This window comes from Mirounga angustirostris, unplaced genomic scaffold (assembly GCF_029215605.1).
Source record: "Mirounga angustirostris isolate CCGP_5_RB_7025 unplaced genomic scaffold, mMirAng1.0.hap1 SCAF_7, whole genome shotgun sequence".
Lineage (NCBI taxonomy): Eukaryota > Metazoa > Chordata > Mammalia > Carnivora > Phocidae > Mirounga > Mirounga angustirostris.
Window position 1 is genome coordinate 64,685,413 of NW_026991715.1, and position 27,339 is coordinate 64,712,751.

General features: G+C 36.0%; 1 protein-coding gene across 2 annotated transcripts in view; it reads right to left on the reverse strand.

The window, feature by feature from the left end:
• EDIL3 (EGF like repeats and discoidin domains 3) overlaps positions 1–27,339 on the reverse strand; it is a 392,992-nt gene that overhangs the window by 265,895 nt on the left and 99,758 nt on the right. For both annotated transcript variants that reach the window (XM_045897839.3, XM_045897830.3), the window contains exon 2: positions 16,301–16,429. In XM_045897839.3, coding sequence (XP_045753795.1) covers positions 16,301–16,429 — 129 coding nt within the window. The remainder of the gene's footprint in view (positions 1–16,300; positions 16,430–27,339) is intronic.

Here is a 27,339-nt window from a genome sequence, read left to right on the forward strand (position 1 = left end):
TTCTTCCAGCTCCACCTTACACTAATTCCCAGAGAGCTAGGGACTACTATCTTATCTTCTTTCTGTCTGGGAGCAAGACTGGGCAGGAAAAAGAGGGCAGGGAGGCAGACATGGGACAAAGGAGATCATGGTTGGGGTGGGGTCAAGGGAGAATATGATTGGCTTACCAGCAATGTTAAAAGTATTTTAGCAATAGGAAAAAATTACAAAATTTTGAACTAAGCAAAGCCTTAAATGTATTCTTCGAATCTTTTGCTTTCTCTCTAGCAAATAATCTAGTTTGTGTGTATTTCATATATAGTGTATTAAGTCCACAGACAAGAAAACCAAACCCTTGTTTTTCTTGAAACAGTTTCCTTAGTGTCCAGAACTAGGTAGCCATCCAGGTGAATATAAATATTCGGTGGCTTCTCATAGGATTTTCCACATGTCAACTGACATTTATAGTCACAGAAGAATATTCCAGAAACTGTTGTTAGAACTTTATATTGTTTCCTCCAGCAAATAATTTCTGGTTAGAAATTCTAGGTTAGAAATTAGCACTAATTTCAGTAAATAAGTCACATTCAGCCTTTCCCAAATCAACTATCTACGAGACCAAGTTTTAACTGAAAACAATCACAATAATTAATGAAATGAAAAAAAGACCTTGGAGGCAGAATAAAAATGTAATAGGAAAAAATAGTACAATTTAATCCTCAAAAGACAAGCCTGAGGTAGTACTTAAAAATTACCTCAAATACTGTTCAGCAAAGTGTTTTGTGTTGTTTTTAAATAATGTTTATATGTTTCAATAATGTATTATGAAAAGAGGTCATTGAATCATGATCCTGGGATAATTTTGTTAATAACACTGAAAACTGTATTATAAGCATAGTCTGAGAAGATGACTGGAGGTCCTTTGCAATATAGGTCCAAATCACCTTGCTGGTTTGACTCCCAATCATCCCTAAAAACACCAAGTACTCTGGGCAACCACTAAGGCTAATTCTTCCAGAAGGTTCCCAAGTTCCTCAGCTTTATGTTTATCATCCTTCGTTTTGCTTAAAACATTCCCCTCTAATAACTTGGCTGGTGAACTACACTTCCATCCCAGCCAGTTTTAAAAGCTATCTTAGCTGTCAAATCTGATCCCCGGGACTCAAAATAACCTTTCCTCCTGCTGCTACCTATTGCACTGTGTTCTCTTTTTATGATGATTATTTACCTCATTGTGTAATGGCTACTGATGTGTGTGTTTTATGATCCCTTCCCAAACAGAAGTATCTCAAGGGCAGGCTTTTTATTTTGGGGTCACAGACAAAAGGGAGATTAGCCTCTGGGGGTCAGGAATAACCTTTAAAAGATGCTCAATAATATTGGTTAAATGGAAGATCCTAGTGGCTTTTGTACTCTGTGATTCTATTTTTATGCAAAACCACAAAGATACTGTTGATCTATCACATCTAAAAATCTAATATTAATATGGTATCATAAATTTTAACTTGGTATTTATTATATCTTTACAGATTCTCATTTTACATTCTTATAAAGAAAAAATCAATTCATAAGTTATTTGCTGTAAGCATAAGGAAAGCTATACTCCTAAAAGGCCGATTCCTAATTATGCAAGCATTACTTATTACTCATAATTTTCAAATAATAAAACATAGGGTTCTCTTTTTCCCATACCAAATAAGGTGATTTGTCAAATTATACGTTGAAGGAAAGAAATTTTTGAAAAATTAAAAGCTGACAGCTAAATTGCCCCCAGTTTGCATATTCAAGCACAAGCAGAAAAAATCCTGACATAAAAATAATAGATCAGGATTTACTGGACATCTAAATAATGTTATTAATGACTAAAATGATGGAGGAATATTCAGGAACTTAGAAGTCTGATTTCTGTATGTAGCTCTTGAATTGTCTATAAGATTTAACTATTTATATTTACTTATTTTATAACTCCTATATAGCTCTTATTATAAGCTAAGTGCTGTTCTAAGGGTCTAACATATATTAGCTCATTTAATTTGAACAAAACCCCTTCAAAGTTAGTATTATTATTACCCCAATTTTACAGACAAGGAACTAAGGCATCAAGAGGTTAAGCAACTTGCCCAAAGTAACAGAGCTAGTAAACAGAAGAGCCAGGATTGAATTCAGTCCGGCTGAATTCTTAACCACAATACCATGATGCAATCCGTTAAAAGAATGTGTTCTTACAGAGTTCCAAGAAAGCATGCTCAGCATGTGACAAACACTGTAATTAAAGGTATTATTATAATTACTATTATATCTTCAGGTTCTTTTATTGTTTCAAAGCACCCATCCCCATATGTGTAATAGGCACAGTTTAATTTGAACACAGACACTGGACCATGGACAATGCATTGGACAAAACTTCGGGTTTAACATCTGTTCTGCCTGCCTTTAGCAGAAATCTATGACCTTGGTCTAGTCATTACATTTATCATAGAATCATTTTCCTATTTAACACTGAGATTGGTATTAGCTCAACTGCTTATTTCAAGGTTATTACAAGAATAATATGTATATTAACATTTTAATAAATAGAGTACTCTAAAAATACAAGACACTATTAAAGGGAAAAGGGTGAGGGAAAAAATGTCCTTGGCATTATGGTGATTGGTAAACTACACAAAAAGACTCTCTGCCCACCCCCTTCAATGTTCATTACATGATGGCCTGATAGACAGCATGCCTGGTTGTGAGGTGAGCCTTACCACAGAAATGTGGGGTCAGGACATCATTGTGAAGAATATAGCTTGACCTCCATCACTGAATAATTAATAGAAGTTGACCTTAAAGGTCAGAGCATGTTGTAGGATGCACCCTGATTTATCCATTGCCTGGGGGAGCCAAAGCCATTGATTGAAAGAGAGCTGAACTGACAGAAACAATATTTATCTTGTTGAAAATGTTTGGCAGCTACTATGTCAATGAGTAACAGTAATGAGTTCTGTACTCAGTTGCTCTCTGTGATCTGGAGGAAGCACTTGGCTTCTGATTTCTCAATTAAAATCTTATCAGATGAAGACATTGTGGAGACTTAGCAACATGCCATGAAAAGAAGGTGCTGATTCTTATTTGAAATTTGCTATATTTTTCAAGGGTTAGTACTTAAGAAAACACGCTATGACTGGCTCCATCTTTTGCTAAGAAACCAAAATTGTATCCTCCTTACTTTATTTTCCAAGCCTTAATTAAAACAAAATAAAGAGAACAATAAATATTGATTGCTGTGCATTTTAAATCATAGTTTGATGAGTTTTATACTTTCAAAGGGAAAAATTTAATATATTCCAAAGAAGATTCTGCCCAAATTCTCACTCATTATATGACTCATTTAAAAATTATGTGTTGTCACTGTACTTTAAATAACATGGACTAGGGGCGCCTGGGTGGCTCAGTTGGTTAAGCGACTGCCTTCGGCTCAGGTCATGATCCTGGAGTCCCGGGATCGAGTCCCGCATCGGGCGCCCTGCTCAGCGGGGAGTCTGCTTCTCCCTCTGACCCTCCTCCCTCTCATGCTCTCTGTCTCTCATTCTCTCTGTCTCAAATAAATAAATAAAATCTTTAAAAAATAAAAATAAAAAAAAAATAAATAAATAACATGGACTACAGAATCTGCCTCCACATAAATACTCTGATTTAGATAAACTGCCTTAGAGTACAAAGTTACCTTGAGGTGTCACCCAATTTTCCTATGGCCTCAGGCACTGTTGCCAAATAAACCTTCACACAATGACATCCATTTGAAGCTCCTTGAGAGAAGACGCTATGCCTTCTGTTTCATTAGTAACCATTATGCTTTACTCTAGTAATCCCTCATAACAAAGAGCATGATTTTAGCACATACTTGGTCCCAATAAGATTTGGTGATTAATTAGTCTATCTAACTTACAAATATTACATGCTACAGGATTTCTAATATTTCTAAGAAATAAATTTCAACCTATCAAGACACTTTTTTAAATGAATTCTTAATGCTTCTCTCATCTCTTTGTCTTCATTCTATCTTCAACTAATGGTAAGAGGACAGATGAGAGCAAATGCTCTATGATTCAGTCAATCAGCTTTCAGTTTCCATTAGAGTAATATTAATCATTTTCCCACTTCCTACCTTTATCTAACCTTCATAGGTTTTCTTTATTCAGTTATCTTAAGTCAGCTCCATACTCCACATGCTCTAGAGCCATTATTTACGACTTTTCTGCCTACTCTCTCTCTTATTGGTTTGAATTCTAGAGAAAAGTCCTTTCCTCATAGCTTTTATCAACCAAACTGGACCTTAAGATGTGTTTATAATTTGTCCTTTTTAAATAATCTGTGGCCTTAAATAATTGTTTAAGTGGAAAATAAAAGGGAACATAGTATTCACATATTATTTTAAAACTATAGGGGTGTCTGGGTGGCTCCATCGGTTGAGTGTCTGCCTTTGACTCAGGTCACGATCCCAGGGTTCTGGGATAGAGCTCTGTGTCTGTGTCGGTCTCCCTGCTCAGCAGGGAGTCTGCTTCTCCCTCTCTCTCTGCCCCTCCCTCTTGCTCTCTCTCTCCAAAAAATAAATAAAATCTTTGGGGCGTCTGGGTGGCTTAGTCATTAAGCGTCTGCCTGTGGCTCAGGTCATGATCCCAGAGTCCTGGGATCGAGCCCCGCATCGGGCTCCCTGCTCCGCGGGAAGCCTGCTTCTCCCTCTCCCACCCCCCCTGCTTGTGTTCCCTCTCTCTCTGTGTCTCTCTCTGTCAAATAAATAAATAAAATATTTAAAAAAAATCTTTAAAATAATAAAAAAATAAAACTATATTTGATGAGATAACCATCTCTGTTCTCCAGGTGTATTTTTCTCCTCTTACATTTTATATATGTAAATATATCTTATATTTTCTCCTCTGTTCTCCTCTACAAATTGAATGACTCCAAATCTACATTATTATGATTAAGTAGATCTAAGCCCATTACACTTTCTTTTCATTATAAATCCATCATGATGAACTGTTTAGACTTTTCTGTACAATCTTACAATATTATATGTTCTCAAATAACTCTCAACCCAACCATTAACTTTAAGAATTTAGTCTAAGGAGGGGTGTCTGTGTGGCTTAGTCGGTTAAATGGCTTACTCTTGATTTCAAAGCAGGTAATGATCTCAGGGTCGTGAGATCACCCCACATCGAGCTCTGTGCTCAGTGGGTAGTCTGCTTGAGATTCTTTCCCTCTGCCCAACCCAGCTCCTTGCAGGTGCTCTCTTTCCCCTTCTCTCTCAAATAAATAAATCTTTAAAAAAAGTTAAAAAAAATGTTATTTTTGGGGCGCCTGGGTGGCTCAGTCATTAAGCGTCTGCCTTTGGCTCAGGTCATGATCCCAGGGTCCTGGGATCAAGCCCCGCATCGGGCTCTCTGCTAGGCAGGAAGCCTGCTTCTCCCTCTCCCACTCCCCCTGCTTGTGTTCCTGCTCTCTCTCTCTCTCTGTCAGATAAATAAATAAAATCTTTTTTAAAAAATGTTATTTTTAACCAAATATCAATATGCAATTAACTCAAAAAGAAACAAACAATAGGTATAATTGTTAGACTCAAGAAAGAGATTCATGTTGAAAATTAAGAAGAGAAAACCAAATAACTATATGAAAGGTCTTAAAGATTATTGGGCATGTTTTAACTATCTTATGTCATCTATGAGTGCCCTATAAACCTCTTTTCCATGAAAGTACTCAACCTGGCAGAGAAAATTTTTTGAGGTTAATGCTAAATTTGCCACTTAGCCTATCACTTTAAAACAGCAATTTTCAGTTTCATAAATGTGTAGAATTGTACATTTGGCAGTACCACAACAGACTTCATGCCGTTCCATTTGGAATTTGATTAAAAGAACAACTTAATGTTCCACTTTCACTTTTCTAATTTTTCAATGTATTTCCTAAAATGAACAGAAAATAATCAAGTTTTCCTTTTTTAAGAGAGCTTTTACTTTTTCCTACCTTATAAAGAAACAGACTACTTCATGGCTAGCAACATAAAAATAAATATCTATAAATATATCTACATGTTCATCAACTTTTTGCATTGCCAATAAAAACTGTTAATTAAAAAAAATTAAAAAGTAAAAGGAAAGCAACTACCTAACAATCTATAGTAAACTGTAAAACCACCCACAAATTCTTTCCCCTCTTGCATCTTCACCTTTTCAATATGAAGGGGCAGGTCCTCTTACCAAAACTGTTGTTAGCTAAAGTGACATAAACTAACATTTGAAAAGTGCTTACAATTTGGGCTTGATCTTTCTTACTGCTCTTGGGACTTTTCCACCACCACATAAGGAAGCCTGATTTAGCAGAGACAAACCATCTCAGCTGAGCCATGTTCCACTACCCAGCACCAGTCAATGAGAACACCTATGTTACTCTCAGAATTGAGAGATAAATGGTTGTTTAAATCCACCAAATTTGTAATGATTTGTTAAGCAGAAAAAAGCATAATGATACACATCCACTATCATTTCATTCACAAAAGTATTTATCCCCAAGCAATAGAAAGGTTATATTCTCAGAAAGAAAACAGACAATGGTTAAAATGATATACATCAGTATTTCCTTTAATGTGTTACATTTTCTTTTCTTACAAATAAAAACTGTACCACAGATTGGCTCTTATCTTTTTTCTGGGCAAGAGAGGATCTCTGTACTTGATACTTTCTAAGGTTCTTTGATACTCTGTGTTTTTTTTTTTTTTTTCTTGAGTTAATATATATTTGTTAGGGCTTGGAATTGCAAGCTAACAAATTCTAATCATTATAATTAACCTTAAAGTAGCAACATTTTATTTATTTATTTTTTTAAAGATTTATTTATTTATTTTGAGAGAGAGAGAGTGTGTGTGGGGGGGAGAGGCAGAGGGAGAGGGAGAGAGAGAGAGAACCTAAAGCAGACTCTCGGCTGAGCAGGGAGCCCAACGCGGCTCTTCATCCCAGGACCCTGAGATCATGACCTGAGCCGAAATCAAGAGCTTACCTACTGAACCACCCAGGCTCTTCTAAAGTAGAAACATTTTAAAATTAAGAAGCTAATTGTTTATAAGGTATGCTATAGAGATATTTACATATGTAAAACGAAATTAATTTTCTATAATATATACAAAATAAATGACAAAAATTTACCCTTAAATCCTTAACTCTTCCATCTTAACTGTACAATTCTATTCATTTATATGAACACACATTTAATCCTTCTAATTATCAGTAAGGTTAAATAAATACAACTCTGAAAATGAATCCCCTGAGTCTAGTTGACCGGGAAATTTCTTAGCAATCATCTATGGCTAGCAATTTTTGAGAAACTATTTTAGTCTATGCAGAATAGCTCTCATTATAATAATTTCTAGAAATGTGGATTCAATCATGAGATATCCTTCCTTAGACCAAGAAGTAATCTTAAAGGGGAAAAAAACTGACAACTACTGGTAATTTTATCTAATATATAAATAATTTAACTGAAATTTATAAAATCTCATTTTGCAACCAAAGTTTAGAAATCTAAAAATAGCCTTGCTCTACCCAAGATATCTACTTAAACTTGTTAACATTCTGATATTTCATGATCACTAATAAGAAGTCTTTCAGACAGTGCCAGCCTTTATTACACTACTTGATATTCTGACAGTGATCACCTTCTAAAAGGTAAACATGAATATGCTATTAATGGGGCAAGATGTACAAGATGTACAGTGCAAATTGTTGGGTTTTTTTTTTTTAAAGATTTTATTTATTTGAGAGAGAGAGAATGAGAGACAGAGAGCATGAGAGGGAGGAGGGTCAGAGGGAGAAGCAGACTCCCTGCCGAGCAGGGAGCCCGATGCGGGACTCGATCCCAGGACTCCAGGATCATGACCTGAGCCGAAGGCAGTCGCTCAACCAACTGAGCCACCCAGGCACCTGTTGGGGTTTTTTAAAAAAAAATTATGAGACTTTATGTTTCTGGGGTAAATGAAACCAATTTCTTATAATGAAATGGAAGCAGGAGGACAGATTAGCAGTGATGAGCTCTGGGAGCTACAAATTTAAGAGAACCTGAATTCATGTTAGAAAAGGAATACCAGTTACCAAAGGAAATAAGTTTGGATGGAATATGACAGAAGAAGACAGAAGACAGAACAGGATGAAGCACCTTCATGTTTATTAATCTTTCTATATGAGAAAACCTGGTCAGAAGCCAATGCCACTACAGAGAGGGTAAAGGGAAGAATTACAAATGACATAATATGCTGTCTTTGTTATCCTATACTGAACTACTCTCATCACATAGGTACCTTGAATTTTTTTCTAAAAGTGATGATGGGTTTTAAATTACTACCAAATTCCAAGTTTATGTCCTTTGGCTTCAGACTGATGGTTTTAATAGGTTAAATGTATCCTAAATATTACTGAAATATCTACATGAGTCAGCTAACATAGTTTATTCTTAGTAAAACACAAGCTTGGATGTTATGTCATATTTCTTAATCATAATGACATGAGAATTCCATGTTAAAGGAAAAACTTCCCTTGGTCCAAACTTCCCTTTCAATTTACATGCTCTCTCCCCATCCCTATGCAATGAATTTGCTTCAGTTCCACTCTCTGTTCAAACACCAACTTCTCAATCTTTCTTAATAATCTTTCCTAAAAATGTACCTCCTTTTATTCTCCCTGACAGTTGTCTTTATTTTTCTTTTTGGAAGTTACCATGATAAGTATGATGGTTTACTCTCTAATTCCCCATTTGACCAGAAGATCTATAAAGGGAAAGCCTATTTTTTGTGGTTATATCCTTAGTGCCAAGAACAGTGTTTGGCATATAGCATATATTCAATAAATATTTGATGGATGGATGAATAAACAAATAAATGAACAAATTGATGAATGTTATAGCCATTTTTTAAATCAAAGACTTGATTTTGGGGTGCAGTTTTAAGTTTACAGCAAAATAGAGAAAGGTACAGTGTTTTCCCATATAGTCCCTGAACCCCACATATGCATAACCTCACCATTATTAACCCCACATATGCATTCCTCACCAGAGTGGTACATTTATTACAATTGATGAACCTACATTTACACATCATAATTATCCAAAACCCATACTTTGCAGCAGGGTTCACTCTTGGTATTGTACATTGTATGGATTTGGGCAAATGTATAATGATATGTATCTAACATTATAATAGCATGCAGAGTATTTTCACTGCCCTAAAATCCTTTGTGCTCTGCTTACTGTGTTTTTTGTTTCAAATTTCACTTGTTTATTACTAGTTTAAAGAAAAATAATTGACTTCTATATAGTAACCTTGCATTCTACAATCTTGCTATAATTGTTTATTAGTTCCCGAATTTTTCTGGGAACTAGGATTTGTTTCTACATAGATGTTCATGTCATCCATGAAAGGATAGTTTTATTTTTCCTTCCCAATATGTATACCTTTATTTTCTTTCCTTGTCTATTGCATTGGCTAGTAATTCTAGTACAATATTAAAAAGGAATAGTGAGAGGGAGCATCCTTGTCTTGTTTCTGATCTAAGTGGAAAAGCTTCAAATTTCTTACCATTAAATATGATTTTAGCTGTAGGATTTCTTTTTAAATGTTTTATTTAAATTCAATTTAGTTAATATATACTGTGTTATTAGTGTCAGGGGTAGAGTTTAGTGATTTTTCAGCTGCGTATTACATTCACTGCTCATTACATCAAGTGCCCTCCTTAAGCTGACATCACCCAGTCACCCCATCCCCCCACCAACTACCCCTCCAGCAACCTTCAGTTTGTTTCCTATAGTTAAGAGTCTCTTATGGTTTGCACCTCCTTCTCTGTTTTTATCTTATTTTATTTTTCCTTCCCTTCCCCTATATTCATCTGTTTTGTTTCTTAAATTCCACATGAGTGAAATCATACGGTATTTGTCTTTCTCTGACTTATTTCGTCTAGCATAATACCCTCTAGTTTCATCCACATCACTGCAAATGGCAAGATGTCATTCTTTTTGATGGTTGAATAATATTCCATTGTGTATACATACCCATCTTCTTTATCCATTCATCTATCAATGGACATCTGGGCTCTTTCCATAGTTTGGCTATTGTGGATACTGTTGCTATAAACACTGGAGTGCATGTGCCCCTTTGAATCACTATTTTTTTTTTGAATCACTATTTTTAATAGATATTTTTTATCAAGTTGAGGAAATTTCCCTGTATTCCCAGCCACTTTTTAAAAATCTAATTCTTCCATGTGCCACAATCTAGCTCTTTCTCCACAACTCCAGCAAAACTGATGTTTGCAATATCATTTATCAGTCACATGTAATCAATATAAATGTTTATCTTGGTCAACTTCCCCATCATATTTGATACTGCTGATGACATATGCCTTGAAACATGATTTACCCCTAACTTTTGGGGTGTAATGCTTTTTTGGTTTTTCTTCTTTCTCACCACTCCTTCTCAGACTCCTTTATAAATTTAACTTTCTCTACCTACTGCTTAATTATTGATGAACTTCTTATCAGTTTCCATTCCTTAGTCTTTTCAAAATTTATTCTGCTTGTGGGCTGACTTATAAACTCCCTAAATTTATACAACTTATATAATAACTGTCTGTGTAATTGTAACTTACAAATATATGCCTGACTTCTTAACTAATATCCAGCAAATTCCTCCAACTCAGTATGTGAAATATTCAACTCATTTTCTGACTCTCAAGACATGTATCTACAATTTATACTACCTCAGTAAATGGCATCAAGTTGCTTAGGCCAAAAACTAGGGATGCTACTTCTTTACTCCTCCCTTTCTCCACACTCCTTTTATTCAGTAAACCCATAAGTCACCAGTAATTATCGACTGTATCCTTTAAATACTTACTGGCTTTCTATTTTCCATTCCCTTTGTTGCCTAAGCCAAACCATCATGTCTGACCTGGTTGCCTGCAGTAGACTTCAAATCGTTCCCCTGCCTTACAGTGTTCTATTTTTTTCCTCATATTGTCATATTATAGTGACAATGATCTTCTAAAAGTACAACCCTCTGCATGTCTCTAAGTATAAAGTCCAAATTCTTTAAAACATCATGCAGAATCTGCCACCCCTGCTTTCTCCAGACCCATCGGGCCACTATATGTCTTCCTTTTAAACTTCCTTTTAAACTCTTAGCCACATTGGGGTGCCTTGGTGGCTCAGTCCTTAAGCGTCTGCCATCAGCTCGGGTCATGATCCCAGGGTCCTGGGATCAAGCCCCACATCGGGCTCCTTGCTCAGCAGGAAGCCTGCTTCTCCCTCTCCCACTCCTCCTGCTTATGTTCCCTCTCTCGCTGTGTCTCTCTCTGTCAAATAAATAAATAAAATCTTAAAAAAAAAAAACAAAAAACCTCTTAGCCACATTGAATTTCTTGCAGTTCATGGATTTATGACTTTTCTTATCTCTATTATCTATATCTTATATTATCTAAATACTTTTATCTTTCAGCTTGCTAGATTGGAATTAATTTTTATAATCATGTGAAAATGTTATTTTTTGAGGTAGGCATGCATTCCCTGACATCCAGCGTAAGATGAGACACCTGCTTTATATTCTTATGACTCCATATGCTTCCACTATCACAACACCCATCATATTCATCTATTTATTTATTTATCTGCTTTCCTTGCTAGACAGTAATTTCTGTAAATTTGTGTAGCATGGCATTCCACCAGATATGTAACTATTACTTAGCAAGTACTCAATAGATATATAAGAATATAAGAAAACTAAGATTTTTTTAAGTCAATCACTTACTTTGTTTTCTTTGATTGCATTAATATACTATGTATTTGAGTTGTAAAAGTTCACAATTGCTATTATTTTACTGGGTTAATTTGACAGCACACAGAGAAGAATTATGCCATGGAACTTAGATAATTTAATAATTTCCAAAATTTTCACATACAAATTCTAAAATTTCACTGGTAATAGAAATCTCCATATGAAATAAACATGTCAACATTTGGCTCCAAATTACACAGTGCCATACAGGAATGTAAGCAGGTAATTGGGAAGAAATTTGGGACTTAACCACATGGTGGCCTGTCTACAAGTCCCCTGGAGAAAAAAAGACAGCATCCAGTGCACATTGTGCAAACAGTGGTTGATCTGGCTGATGTCTTCAAATCTGAGGATGTGAAGTAGGTTCTTTTACCCTTTTCTTTAATCAGGGAGATGTTTTGCTATTGCCTTTTGTGGCTATCAGAAGTGAGTTGTAATAACTCTAAGAGGCTGAGAACATTAAAGTGTGGAGGTATGTCTGAATAGGGAGATATGTGTGGGAGAGACAGACAAGGAGACAAAGAGAGAGGTAAAAGATGAATATTAGAGTACAGAGACAGATTAAGAAATAAATCTAAGAAGGGCGCCTGGGTGGCTCAGTCGTTAAACGTCTGCCTTCGGCTCAGGTCATGATCCCAGGGTCCTGGGATCGAGCCCCGCATCGGGCTCCCTGCTCGGCGGGAAGCCTGCTTCTCCCTCTCCCACTCCCCCTGCTTGTGTTCCTGCTCTCGCTATGTCTCTGTCAAAAAAATAAATAAAATCTTTAAAAAAAAAAAAAGAAAGAAATCTAAGAAAAACAATGTTGTCTTGTGAATCAAGTTCACAAATCTGAGCAAATCAATTTCTCCAAGCTTCCACACATAATATAGGAATGTAGGTGATATGAGGATGGATTGCAAATGCAGGAAAGTGTTTTGTGCTTATCTGACACTAGATGCTTTAGGAGAGAAGAATAAAAGTACAAAATTGGAGAGGATCTCTTTTAAAATAAGTAGCATCAAGAACTTAAAACAAAGTTACTATAAAGTAATGAGGTTTGAGGTAAAAATCAAGAAGTGATTTTTATCTCTAAGAATAGTGTATATTTGAAATTCTCCTTTCTAGATGTGCTACAATGAAGAGAGTATCTGTTTGATTGTAGAACAAACAGGGTAAAAATAATTTTTAAAATTGGGATCAAACAAAATTTCTTCTAAGCAAATATAGAAAAGATTTTCTTTCCTTTGGAAATTAAGAATGAGATTTAGAATTCATATAATCACAAAATTTATATGGCTTAAAGGTTAGAATAAAGCTTGGCCACATCTCCATCTTTGTGTAAGTAAAAATACATCAATGGCTGTGAGCGCTGTGAATTGTGTAAGACTGATGGATCACAGACCTGTACCTCTGAAACAAATAATACATTATGTGTTAAAAAAAAGAATATAGTAGGAAGGGAAAAATGAAGGGGGAGAAATTGGAGGGGGAGACGAACCATGAGAGACTATGGACTCTGAGAAACAAACTGAGGGTTCTAGAGGGGAGGGGGGTGGGAGGATGGGTTAGCCTGGTGATGGGTATTAAAGAGGGCACGTAACGAATGGAACACTGGGTGTTATACGCAAACAATGGATCATGGAACACTACATCAAAAACTAATGATGTAATGTATGGTGATTAACATAACAAAAATAAAAACAATACAAAAAATACATCAATGGCGAAAATGAAAATCTTCTGTCTTTTGAGCTATTACATTAAAATACCTATAGCTTTTTTGGGGGAGGTTGTGTAAAATTCTAGTACACTCTAGTACACTGCTTTCTGCACTGGTGCTACCTAAAGGTATGGGAAGAACAACAGAAATGTACCACCAAAGTAATAGATTTTTTCAAACTAAAAATGCAGGATGGTCTTTAATGATCTAATGTTTCATGTATTTTGTCCCAATAAGTAGTTTTAAAAATATGACAAAAAAACCTCAGTTAGGCTAGAGATTAAAAGCATTGCTACTAAATGTTTTTATTTAACAAATATTCAGTATTCCCTTATTATATGCACAAAAACATGGAGTTAAGAAAGAAGTAGTAGAAAGGCAATTAAGGTAATACATGTATGTCCTAAAGAGGTATCTAACCTGACAATTGTGTTTGATTTCCCCTTATTTTCTCACCTTTAAAAAAATTATTTCACAATATAGCGAAGTTGTATTTAAGAAACCATGGCCATTTTTTAAACTTTTAGGGTACTTGTTTTCTATTATTTTAATGTTATAAAAGCAAGCCATTAAATTAGAATTGGTATAACTAATATGCTATGCTAAATGACAAAGCAAATATAAAATGGATATATTTCTTACAAGAACTCTTAAATATATACCATGGAAGAATGAGGTTGCTTAAAACATATAATAAAAAATATAGCTTAAGATTATATACTATAACTACCTGATTTCTGAGTATCATAAGTATTTTAATAATATATAATAATGACTCTGAGGAAAATTTAATTCTATAACCATTTGATTCCTCCACAGTCTCATTTGAACTGCATAGACTATGGCAGTATATTTCGTTTTTAAAGTGTTGTTGCCCATAGTCTCATTTTTCTGATAAAATGATAAAAACTGAATTAATTTAAAAATATGGACCAAAGATTTCAAGTATTTACTTTAAAAATCTATTAATATACTGATTTTTAAATTATTTAAACACATTTGCCTCTTTAATTCCAGATTTGGCTCTTAGAAAATAGCAATAAAAACATTATATACTACAAATGTAAGGCACTGTCAGTTTGGGGTTAGCAGGCTTAAAATATAACACTAAAGTTTTATTCTATTCATCTATTCCTGTTAGGAATATTTATGACTATAATTTTCTTCAGAGATATAAACTTTCCTGAGGATATGGTTCTCATATTAAACTGTGAAACTCCCCGTACATATTTGGAGACTGGGTCAAGGTGGTTACAACAGTTTTATTTCAGTGGCACTGTATCAAACCCCCACACTAGCAGTGAGTTAATAAAAGCCTTAGAAGATCCATTCCTGGGCTCTCAGGAGGAGGGGAAGAATGAAGGGGGGGAATCGGAGGGGGAGATGAACCATGAGAGATGAAGGACTCTGAAAAACAAACTGAGGGTTCTAGAGGGGAGGGGGGTGGGAGGATGGGTTAGCCTGGTGATGGGTATTAAAGAGGGCACATTCTGCATGGAGCACTGGGTGTTATGCACAAACAATGAATCATGGAACACTACATCTAAAACTAATGATGCAATGTATGGGGATTAACATAACAATAAAAAATATGGTAAAAAAAAAAAAAGCCTTAGAAGAGAATTGTATTTGAAATGAATTAAATAAACAAAGTACCTTTCTGTAATAATACAACTGTTTCAGAAATATTACATTCATACTAATGTCATATAAAAATGTCATATAAAAATACAAGAAAACACATTTAACAAATAGAGCACACTAAAATCCAATAACTAGTGGTCAAAATGGCAAATTAATAGTTTCATTCATTCAATAGTTATTGGGCTTCTACTATGCATAAAGGTACCAGGTTAGGTGCATTAGATACAGTGATGAGTAACTCAAACTGTTCCCTTAGTATAGACACTATTACTTCTCTTCTTCAAAACTATTTTTCAAAAGCCATCAAAACCTCTAAGTTTTCCAAGATTTATGCTGGTTGGCAGAAATTTAACCCAAAACATGTTTAGTTTTCCTATATTGAACAGATATAGTTCACTTTTTATTTTTCTTGGTATAGATGTGAAAAAAATATAGACATTTTTTCAAACTTAATCATCATATTACCTTTAATCACTATACAAATTTATACAGTACTAAATTATTTGAAGTACAGCTATTTCCTTAATGGGAACAATTTGGAAATTATGGAAGTTATCCTGAATCCATAACTATACATGCCAATGAAGTACTTCACAGATGAAAAAAAAATTGAAATATGATCAATGACTACTCAGTATTTGCAAAGCAAAGTTTTTGAGAAGACTCTGAAGAACAATGCAGCTGAAACATCATCTTTGATTTATTTATAGTCTTAGAAAAGTAATGATTAGAAGACTACAAAATACTGATATTATCAGTCACTAAAATAAGTTCTATTTTATTTAGAGTGGCTAAGTTAAATAAATTGACTTGAGTGAGAATAAAATTTTAAATGTTTATCAATATTAGAGAAATAAAAATTTTATTATATTCAAGTAATACTTGCAGCGACTTTGAAGTATAGCATTAATCACTAAAACATATTTTTAAATTATTTGAGAATACCACTAATACAAATATAATTTAACTATAAAATACAAATTATAAAATTGAAAGTACTACAGAGGAGTAAACTGATTCACAGCATACAGCAAATTGTACAGAATACCCATACTGCACCACGCCAAATTTGTCAGTCACTCATGCAAACAAAGAGGATAATGACTGAAATGCTTAAATCTTGCACTTACCAACCTCCACAACACTAGAACAGTTGGGATCTGTGAAGCCATCTGGACACTCACAGGAAAAGGAATTGTCAGACAATCCTGACAAACAAACACCTCCATTTTTACATGGATTGGGATCACAAATATCACCTGAGAAATAAAGAAAGAGATAATGAATTTTCATTTGTCTTAGGCATCGAAATATACTATGAAATTTCATATTCTGTCTTCCTTTGGTAAAGTCATCATACTGTTTAGATTTATATTTGAATCCATGTGCTTTTAAGAGAGATGGTATACAACATAAAATTAAATTTTCTAATTCAAACATTGCATATTGAGTAGTGTACTAAAAGTTATTAACTCAGTTTGGGGTTCCTTCACTATATGTAAATGAAATATTGTCTGATTTGTTAAAGATTAACTGAAATATCTATGGCAGACTGATTTATTAATTACTCCACTAAAAAACCTTTCTAAATCCACACACTTAACTCTGGAACTTTGCAATTTCTCTCACTAAAGGAGTGGGGTTTATTTGTGGATCCCAAGAATCTGGGCTTGCCCATGTAACTTGCTTTGGCCAATAGGACGTTAGCAGACTTGAAGCCAGCAGAGAGATGAAAAAGCACTTGAATATTTCTACTTTTTGGAACCCTGTCAGGGCCATGCAAATAAATTCAGGCTAGCTTGCTTAAGAGAGGTAAGGAAACATGGAAGAGTAAGAAAGAAACTGCCACAGAGAAGTAAGTTGTGCCATAACAAAAACCTGCAATATGTGGCCTCGGCTTTGGTGCTGGGTGGTAGATGGTACTGGTGGAATCTGGAAAGGCATTGAAAGAATGACTACAGGAGGCTAGGAAAATGTGAGACTGCCCTACGTTATGTAGAGAAAAGCAGTTGGTAAGGTTGTCACCTGAGAAAACCTTAGTGAAAGAAAATAAACCTAATGACCTTTTGTATATGAGTAATGAGATTTCCAGGCAGAATGTTAAAGTGTCAATTGTCTCTTAATACTTGCATTGATAAGGTACTACAAGAAAGAGATGTGATAAATAAAGAAATGATGAGTTTGAAAGTAAAGGAATAGAGAGAGACCAGGATTTGATATAACCAACCAACCAGCCAACCAATAACAACAAAAACTGTGTCTCAATGCCAGCCTCTCAAACCAGTGGAAGATCAAATCCAGAGCTTTGTCAGAAAGACATGGCCTCAACATAAACATCAAACTGAGGATACGGCTAGAAAGCCCTTACGAAAATATTTCAAATAATTCAGATACAGCCTGAAGGACCCTCTAGGCTAAATAAAAGAGCTTCCAGAAGTCTTAAAGGTATTATCTCCAAACAGCTTGACACACCCAAAGTAGCACTGATTAAGTCTTAAGTGAAAAGCAGGCTTCAGACAAAGTCATGGGTATGGTTTTATTGCACTACTAGTGATTTATCCCAAAGATACAGATGTAGGGAAAAGAAGGGGCACATGCAACCCAATGTTCATAGCAGCAATGTCCACAATAGCCAAACTGTGGAAGGAACCCAGATGTCCTTCAACAGATGAATGGATAAAGAAGATGTGGTTCATATATACAATGGAATATCACTCAGCCATCAGAAAGGATGAATACCTACCATTTGCATTGACATGGATGGAACTGGAGGGGATTATGCTAAGTGAAATAAGTCAAGCAGAGAAAAACAATTATCATATGGTTTCACTCATATGTGGAACATAAGGAATAGCACAGAGGACCATAGGGGAAGGGAGGGAAAACTGAATGGGAAGAAATCAGAGAGGGAGACAAACCACGAGATACTCTGGACTCCGGGAAACCAAACTGAGGGTTACAGAAGGGAGGGGGGAGGATGGGGTAACCAGGTAATGGGTATTAAGGAGGGCATGTGTTGTGATGAGCACTGGGTGTTATATGCAAATAATGAATCGTTGAACACTACATCAAAAACTAATGATGTACTATATGTTGGCTAACTGAACATAATTTAAAAAAACCTCTTAAATGGAAAAAAATTAACAACAATGTATAAGATGAAGAGCCAATGAATGTTTTTAACATGTATTTTAAAGTTTTGACATGGTCATATCTATATTTTAAGATGAATATTCTTGTAGCATTTTACAGACTACATTTGAATGGGGAGGTTGATGACTGACAGATATTTCAATAGCCTTTCTGTCTATCTCTTTATATATCTAGGTAGCTAGCCGCTCAGCCATTCCTCCATTCATCCATCCATTTGTCCATCTATCCTCCTTGAGTACCTATTTTATAGCAGGCACTGAAGTCAGTGCTGGGCATACAGAACTAAAGATAGTCTTTACCATCAAGAAGTGCAGAGTCTACTATGTGAGATAAAAAAGCATGGACAATTACTACACACAGTAAGAGCTGTAATTAGTATACATGATCCAAAATGTAGGATCAACAAAGACCTCTAAAAGGATTCAGTGTTGTCAGGTGATACAGTAGAGGAGGGAGTACCTGCTTAGCATTCTAGGCAAACAGTACAGCATATACAAAGTTCCTGCTTCATTCCAGGAACATCAAAGAGGCCACTAAAATTAGAGCACAGATGTATATGAGAAATAGAGAGAAAGGAGCTCAGAAAGTAGCGTGGTCATATAAATAAAGGCCCTGAATATGCTGTGCCAAAAATTTTGAAGTTTACCTTTAAGCGCCAGAAAATCATAAAAGGACTTTATGCACTGGAAAGTATATGATCACATTTGTTCTTTGGAATGATAACTCAGGAAGCATTGCATTGGATCAAACAGCAGAGTCAAGGCTGAGGGCAAAAGGACTAAGCGTTAATCTTTGAAGCAGTCCCAGAAAAAACTGATTTTCTTAACCCTTTTCAAAGACAACTACGAGCAGAGAATGCAGTGGAGGCACCATTCAATCCCCGATTCAGCTAATAAATACTAGGTAATAAAAAAAGAAATGAAAGTCCCCCAAATCGCTCCTCCTCCTCCTCCCAGATAATTAATCTAGAAGTAAAGGCATTACTGTTGAGATTTTCTAGCAAGAGGCAATCAGTTTGAAAGTGGTATCATCCCTCTCTGCTTTAGGTATGAGCAAAGCAACATAGCTTTGAACAGTCTGACTAACAACATTGTCATCTCCTAAACCACTACATTGCATGAAGATAAATATTAACACCCCAATTTTTTTTTTGATGAGAATCAGTCATAATTCTGTGTATAATCATTACTACAAAAAGAGGAGTTCTTTATTCCCGAGACCAGGATTGGTGCGGCAGCAATGTCAACAGATCAAGGCACACTGTAGATATTTCTAGTCATTTATTTACACTGACAGAAGCAATGTCTACAGGAGAAAGGCATGAGTAATATCCCAGAGGTTCTCAAGCATACAGACTACATTGATATATCTATCCAAAATCAAGTACCTTTCATTCTTACCCCTTTCACTCCTATAACCAAGTTCCTGCATAGTTTATTAAGTGATGTGAGCTTACAGTCCTGATAAACCAGGGAACACACAAGGTGGGAATGCCTGGTCCCTTTAATTATCTCATCATGATGGGAAGTTGTGGTGTCCTGAGAAAATTATCTTGGTACGTGTGCTGCTCTTTCTAGGTGATAATACTTAATCTAATCAGTTTTCTACCAGGTGTGGTATGCCAGTCATATGATGCTTCTGTGGTCAGAATAAGACAGGATGATCGTTCACCCCTCTCTACATCTTGTAGATACCAGCTCCTGTTTAGCGGGCCCGTTTATTCTCTCTTGTCCTTGAACTTTTTTTTTTCTTTTTTGCTTGTGTCTACTTATTTCTAAAACATTGTACACTTGTGAAAATTCATCTTATATGTTATCCCCCTTTTTGATATTTACTCAGTGTCTTTTTTTTTTTTTTAAGATTTTATTTATTTGACAGAGAGAGACACAGCGAGAGAGGGAACACAAGCGGGGGGGAGCGGGAGAGGGAGAAGCAGGCTTCCCGCGGAGCAGGGAGCCCGATGCGGGGCTTGATCCCAGGACCCTGGGATCATGACCTGGGCCGAAGGCAGACGCTTAACGACTGAGCCACCCAGGTGCCCCTACTCAGTGTCTTTTTGAAAGGTAGGAAAGAGGTAATAGATTTGACCAAAATGTACGAGTTAGAATCAAGATAACACTATAACCAAATTGATGTGGGGGTTGAGGGAGAGCAAGAAATCTGGATTGATGTCTAGAGCTCCTGCCTGTATGACTGAGTAGTTACCTTTCATAAGGAAATTTAATGGATTTAATTTTAAAGGAATTATTGTGTCTGAAAAGTCTGTGGGACATCCAAAATGAAAATGTCCCATAAAGCTACTGAACATGCAGATATGGAAATGGGGAAATTTTGCTACAATATGGATTGTTAAGTATGAATGTGAAAACTATATTTCAGTGACTCTTTAAAGGAAGGGCAGAGAAGGGGAGGAGGGAGTAGAGAGAAAAGAAGAGAAGTGGAGAGGAGAGGAGAGAGGGGAGGAGAGAAGAGGTCCTTGGGCATACCAACAAATAAGTGAGGAAAAATAAGGAAGAGTCTTCGAAAGAGAAAAAAAAAAAAAAAGGAAATTAGTGCTAGGCCCTTTCCACTTCAGTACAGATATTCAGTTCATTCACTTAGTGAAGTCTGCCCGAGATTAATAAAGGTCCCCACATGTACCAGTGTTAGGTGGGCAGTGTCAGCAGAAAACAAAATTTTGGCCTTGGATAAAGTAAAGCATAGACAACAGAAACCCATCAAACATAATTAGGGTTATTATAGACTGTGCTTTAAATCTGCTTCCTCACATCTAATTATGAAATGCACCCTGGTGTCAGATGGGTTCTCCATGAAGTAAAGGCTAAGACGAAGTTAAGAGTGCAACAAACTTATGAAGAAGTAATGTCTGTGGAAGATAAATGAAGAGCAAGCAGTAATGGGCAGTAAAAACCTTCATTCTGTCAGGCAGATCTGACACCTGTGAAAAGAAATGGGGGCGGGGGGCCGGGGGGAAGAAGGAGAATCGAGCAAGTGAGCCTCATGAGGTTTGTAATACAAATTTGACAAAGTCTTAGCCAACCCACCAGGAAGGAAAGATGACTCTTTAGAGGAATCCTCCAAGAGCAGAAATGACCAGGCACGGATACCCTTGCCATGTTCAGTCACTGACTGCAGACACAGTGAGGTTCTAATGCTCCAGGGGGATCCTGGAAGGGCTGCAGATGGTCTCTGGAGGCTAACTCCATTCCTTGCAGCTGGCTGATTTTCTTGAAGGGAGACTGCAGCAGTGCACTTCCAATGGGTGCCACAATCCCCTCACTCTCACCAGTGTCCTGGTTAGGATCAGTTACATTGTTATCTTGCCCTAAACCATCATATCTGAGCCTGCTGTTCTCTCTACTTACCCATTATCTCAATGGGTTGTACAGAATAAGCCCGATGCTTTAAGTCGAAATAAATCCTCTAGCTGAAATTTCAAGTCTAATTAAAATGCACTGTAGGGATTTCTGATTCCCTGTCATTTCAATTAACCCGAGAAAGCAACAGTTCGGGTAAGAATCCTGATTAAAATGCAATAGATTCCTGGACCTCAAATCAGTGCTTTTTGTCTGTTCATTTATTTCCCAATGGATGTGTTGGTAGAGTCCTTTAAAACTAAGATGGAGGCCAGTACAAGAAGACAGGCTCCATATAGGAAAATAGGGCAATTCACGATTTCATGGCTCTTTATTCCACTGTCAGCAGGCTCTTAAAATATACCTCTGCATATTGTAATCTGTGTGCAGCATTATACCTCGATGCTTCTTGGCTGGCTGGCCTCACCTGCTTTAGATTAGGACAGATGTGTTTAATTTGAATCTAACTATGTTTTACGATTCCATCTGCAGTTTATGGCAGACTCAGGCAAATTAAGCTGATGCCGATTTGCCTTTTGGCAATAGAATGAAGCAATTATTTTTCCCAGGGGCAAGAAATCATTGCAGACTAAATTTAACTTCCTGTTTTCCTGGTCTTTCTCCCACTCTCCAGGGTTCTGGAGTGGGACCATCCTGTCTGGATCCAACGTCCATCTCATTCTTCTCACTGGCCCACCACCTGTTGCTAGTCACCTGTCCAAGGTGATTCAGGGATTGTCTTATTTCATCTCATTATTAATTTGCAATCCATGATCATTTAGCCTAGATAGCAAAGTGTATAGGCATCTATAATACATCACGTAGCACTGCAGAAGACAATGTAAAAACCTTCTAAAAACCTAAAATCTCTTTATGATTGTGGTATGTGTTTTTGTTTTTTCTGTGAGGTCAGTATACAACTATGCAACTTCTAATGACAAGTAAAGGAGAAAATCCTATGTTGGCCCTACTCTGGAAATCAGGTAACAAGAAGAGCTAATTTTTCTCATTAACGTTTAAACTCTCAGATATTTATGTATTGTTTTCTTTATATGTTAGTGCCCTTCTCCAGTTCACAGATCAGAGAATCACTGATTCATTCATCATGTATTGATACTCCAGGAAACACAGTAGAGGCTGGGAATACAGCCTAGATGAAGACACATAAGGTTCCAGCACCTGTAGAGTTTCTATTATAGTGGAGAGGATGCATAATGAAAAACTAACAAATAAGTAAGAAAGGCATTGGTCCTACAATAAAAGCCATAGCGAAGGGGGTATAAGAAGAGAACAGGGTGGTGAGAAAGGCAGTAAAAAGAACTGGTTACTTAAATAAACAGTCAAGAAATGCTTCTCTGAGGAGGTGTCACTAGACCCAAAAACCAAAAGATGAACGGTGCCAGTCATGTTAAAACCTAAGGAAGAGTCTTTCAGGCAAGGGGATAGCAAATGTATGGCCCTACTCATAGGCAAGAGTAATGAATTCAAGAAATGGAAAGGAGGTCAATGCATTTGCGACATGTTAACAAAATGTCACTAAGTGGTTTTTGTCAGCAACACAATTTTAGTAGCAAACAATTTATAATTTAAAGCCCCACATTTGACTATCTGTCCTCATGATAATCAAGGGCATTTCTGCCAAGCCTATTGTTAATATTTATCAAACATCCACTGAAAATGTATTCCTGTATTTACATTCTAAGGTTCTGATGTATCTGTATATTGACATTTTTTACATATTAATATATCTACATAGTACTGCTAATGTATTCATGTATTTACATGGTAATGTAAATATACCAATACTTTATTTGGACGAATGCATGCCTCTCCACTTTCTATGTTCCTTTAACAATGCTAGAAGTCACCCTGCCCTCTCCCTTTCTGCAAAAAAAAAAAAAAAAAAAAAAAAATTGTATACAGGTGTAAAATTAAAAACAAAAAAAATGGTAACATACGATTAAAACATGTTACTTCACTAACACAAAATATTATTTAATTTCTTCAGTATTTCCCCATACTAAATGTGAAGGATAGTGCCATACATATTCATATGTGGGAAAGTAAAATGCAGTGACCATTTAAAGTCATGTTTCATAACTATGACATTCAGGTCTGTGTATTACTACCTCATCTTCAGTTTATTGCTCTCCCGTTGAACTTGGTAGCTATACTCCTATCATTTTGTTTACAAACTGAAAGAAAATAAAAGCTTTGTTTCCAACTGCACAAATTAGAATTTTAACCAATCTGTAAACAGAGTACTTGGCAAAATGAGCCAACTGTAGTATACAAGTGAGCAATAACTAGTTAGAATGAAATAAATTTCATGAGAATTTGCATACTCGACCTGGTAAAACTCACAGAAAATGTGAGCACCCTTATGAGTTACTGCCGGTGATATTGTGCAAATAATAAATGTCACTTTTTGAATCAACAATAGGCCTCTCAATTTACTTTGGGGCTTCCTGAGAGACCATTTGTGTTGAATATGGAAATTTCATTTGTTGTATGTTCTAATGAGTTTGATGCACAGTTTTATTTTAAAGCCTTCTTTCATAAACTAAAGCTTATGAGTTTAAATTAAAAAAAAAACAGTTAAAAGGTTTGATCTGATTGTTAGCTTCATATGTGCTTTCAAAATAAATTCTAGTTGATATTTCAGACTATTACTTCAATTAAGAGGAAGAGAGAAGGAAATAAGATAAAAATGCCAAGAAGAATAAGTTTATCTGCATTGATAGGATCTGCCATTTTACTGGAAAATCACTGGACATACTTGCAATAAAAGACCATCTAATTCTACACCCTGGTGGCCACAGGGCCCCAAAATGACCATATTCAGCTATGGAAGACACAAATCTAATGACTAAATGAAGGAACTTCTTCAACTCAAAGCCACACAAAGGCTAACTTAACGCACATTATCTCTCAGCTGATAGCCAGTGGTTTATCACACTATTTCTAAAGACATTTTTCTTTTTAGATAATGTTTTATTTTTATTTCTAGATAACGTTTTAAATGCTGAGGGAATATTGAAGAGAATTAGAAGAAAATTAGCAAAAATTGTTGAGTATCGACAATGAATTTTACATCCTTTAACACAGCCTCAATCAAGGCTAACTGCATGAAAAGACAAAACTATTTCAAGCTCTACATTTTGAAAGAAAATCTGGGCATATTTTGTATTTTAAAACACTCTGGAGAGTCCCTTAAAATAACAAAATCTAGAGTTTTTAGAACTGAAAGGGACATCAGAAATGATCTAACCCGGTGGTTCTCAAACTTTGCTATATATTACAATCGCAGGGGAGCTTTTCAAATTCCTGATGCCCAGTTCAATTAAATCAGAATGACTGAGGGTGGGACCCAGCCCTCCACATTTCTGAGAACTCACCCAAAGATTTCAATTTATTAAAGAAGAAAAAGAAATAACATAAAGTGAGGAGGGAAAGAAAGAACAGAAAGAAGATGGAAAGTTGGAAGGAAGAAAGTATGTATTTTCTGCCTTCATTTGAGAGGAAAGCAAATGAAGAAAAATGTTTAACTAGCTTTCTTTGTTGGTATACTATGATTATGAAAAAAAATCATTTGCAGGAAGCTAGAATTGGCAGTTGAAAAAGAAAGGTACACAGTGTGTTAGGGAAATTAGAATAGATACTACTTAATACTAACATGTATTGAAATCCTATCAAATAATTAACTGAAACTTTATAAATTACCAGAAAATTGAACCATACAGAATTCTCAAGTATCATTGACTAAACTGTTTCTACCTATAAAGAATATCCATTTAGTCATTCAGTTTATATTTACTGAAGCCCATCTATGCTCCATTAAAAATGATAAATGCTGCACATACTATGGGGCCTCTGATAGACAATTACCTGTTCTCTAGAGTTTAAGAACGGACACAGATAAGTTGACAGGTAATTACCACTGCACGTTAGGTCTATGAAAAAGAAAACCGTGGGTGCCAAGGAAGCACAAAAAGGGAGCACCAAACTCAGAACTGTGATTTAGGAAGACTTCCCAGAAGCAAGTGATTTCCAATTCAAGGCCAGAGAACAGGTGGAAACCGGCTAGGCAATAACATGTGACAGGAGATTGGAAGCAGAGGGAAAAGTATGCGTGATTGCAGGGAGCAGAGACAAGGCATGTGTTTAAGAAACAGGAAGAAACTCACTTCGACTACAGAGAGGAGTGAACAGAAATGGCAAGAGGCAAGGCTGAAGAATATAAAGTGCCCAGGATACACAGTGTCTTTAAGAGACTCAAAAGGAGTCTGGGCATTCCTGAGCAGAAAGGACAGCCATTTAAGGGTACTAAGCAGGAGGGGTGACATGATTTGGACTTCAGATAACTCACCTTACCTGTAGTGTGGAGAATGGATTACAAGGAGGCAAAATTTAAGGGTGGAAGATCAGTTAGGAAGTGGCAAATATTATTCTGGCACAAGGGATTGCTGGCTTGGATTAGAATACTAACCACAGAAATGAAGAGAGGTGGATTCTAAAAGATATATTGAGAGATAAAATTTATGGGTCTAATGGTTGAAAGGAAAGAGAGCTAAAAAATGAATTCACCTATCAAAATTCAACAAAAAGTTCTGCTTTTCATTTTGATGGAAAACATGGTCTAAGGAGCAAGTCTGGGGATGGTGGTAAGAGAAGGTGAGAGATTCCATTTTGGAAATGCTTGGACTGAAGTGCCCACAGACATTCACTTGGAGATACTCAGTCAGAATTTGATTTTATTCATTGGAACCTGGGGAGAAAGGTTTGGGCTAGAGATAGATAAATTAACACAGAGTTGATTTTTTAAATCATGGGGATATAAACAAAATTTCTGAGAAGCTGTTTGGATACATGGTCTAGAACCCATATAAACTTGCAAACTCTCTACATTGTAAACTCTCTGAAGTTCAGAATCATTTCAACTTAGCAAATTCTCCCCTGTGCCAAAGATCTGTGCCTGCCATATAGTCAGTGGTATCCAAATAAAATGTTATCCAAATACAAATTGGGTGGGAGATAGAGGTTGGAAATGTATTTAAAATGGTAGAAATTTAGTGGTACCTGAGTGACTTAGTTGGTTAAGCATCCAACTCTTGATTTTGGCTCAGGTCATGATCTTAGGGTGGTAAGTAGAGCCCCAAGTCAGCTCCATTCAAGCATGGAGCCTGCTTGATATTCTCTCTCCCTGTTCCTCTGTGCCCTCCCCCCTCCCATCTCTTAAAAGAAATAATAAAATGGCAGAAATCTAACAGTGTTTTGGTGCTAATGAGAAGCAGCTACTAAAAAGAAGAGGTTAAAGATAAAGTAGAGAGGGAATACTAAGAATGATAGGGAGTGTGGAAAAAAACATCACTGAAGGGAAAAAAACATGGACAGAAAACACTGAGGGCTCAGTTGAGTTTGAAAACAATTGATAGTGGTGACAAATACCCAACTAGGTATCTGCTTAGAAGCCAACACCTGGATGTGTGCTAGAAGTAGAGGACCAAGACAGGCATGTGGTTTCGTCAGATAGGTGTAGCGACAATCAACAGAGCAAAAGAGTGACACCTGGCTGCTTCTGATTATTTTGAAAAATGCACAAGATAGTTTATTGAATTTTATGCTCTAAGATTATATATATTTATAATTATGAAAAAAAT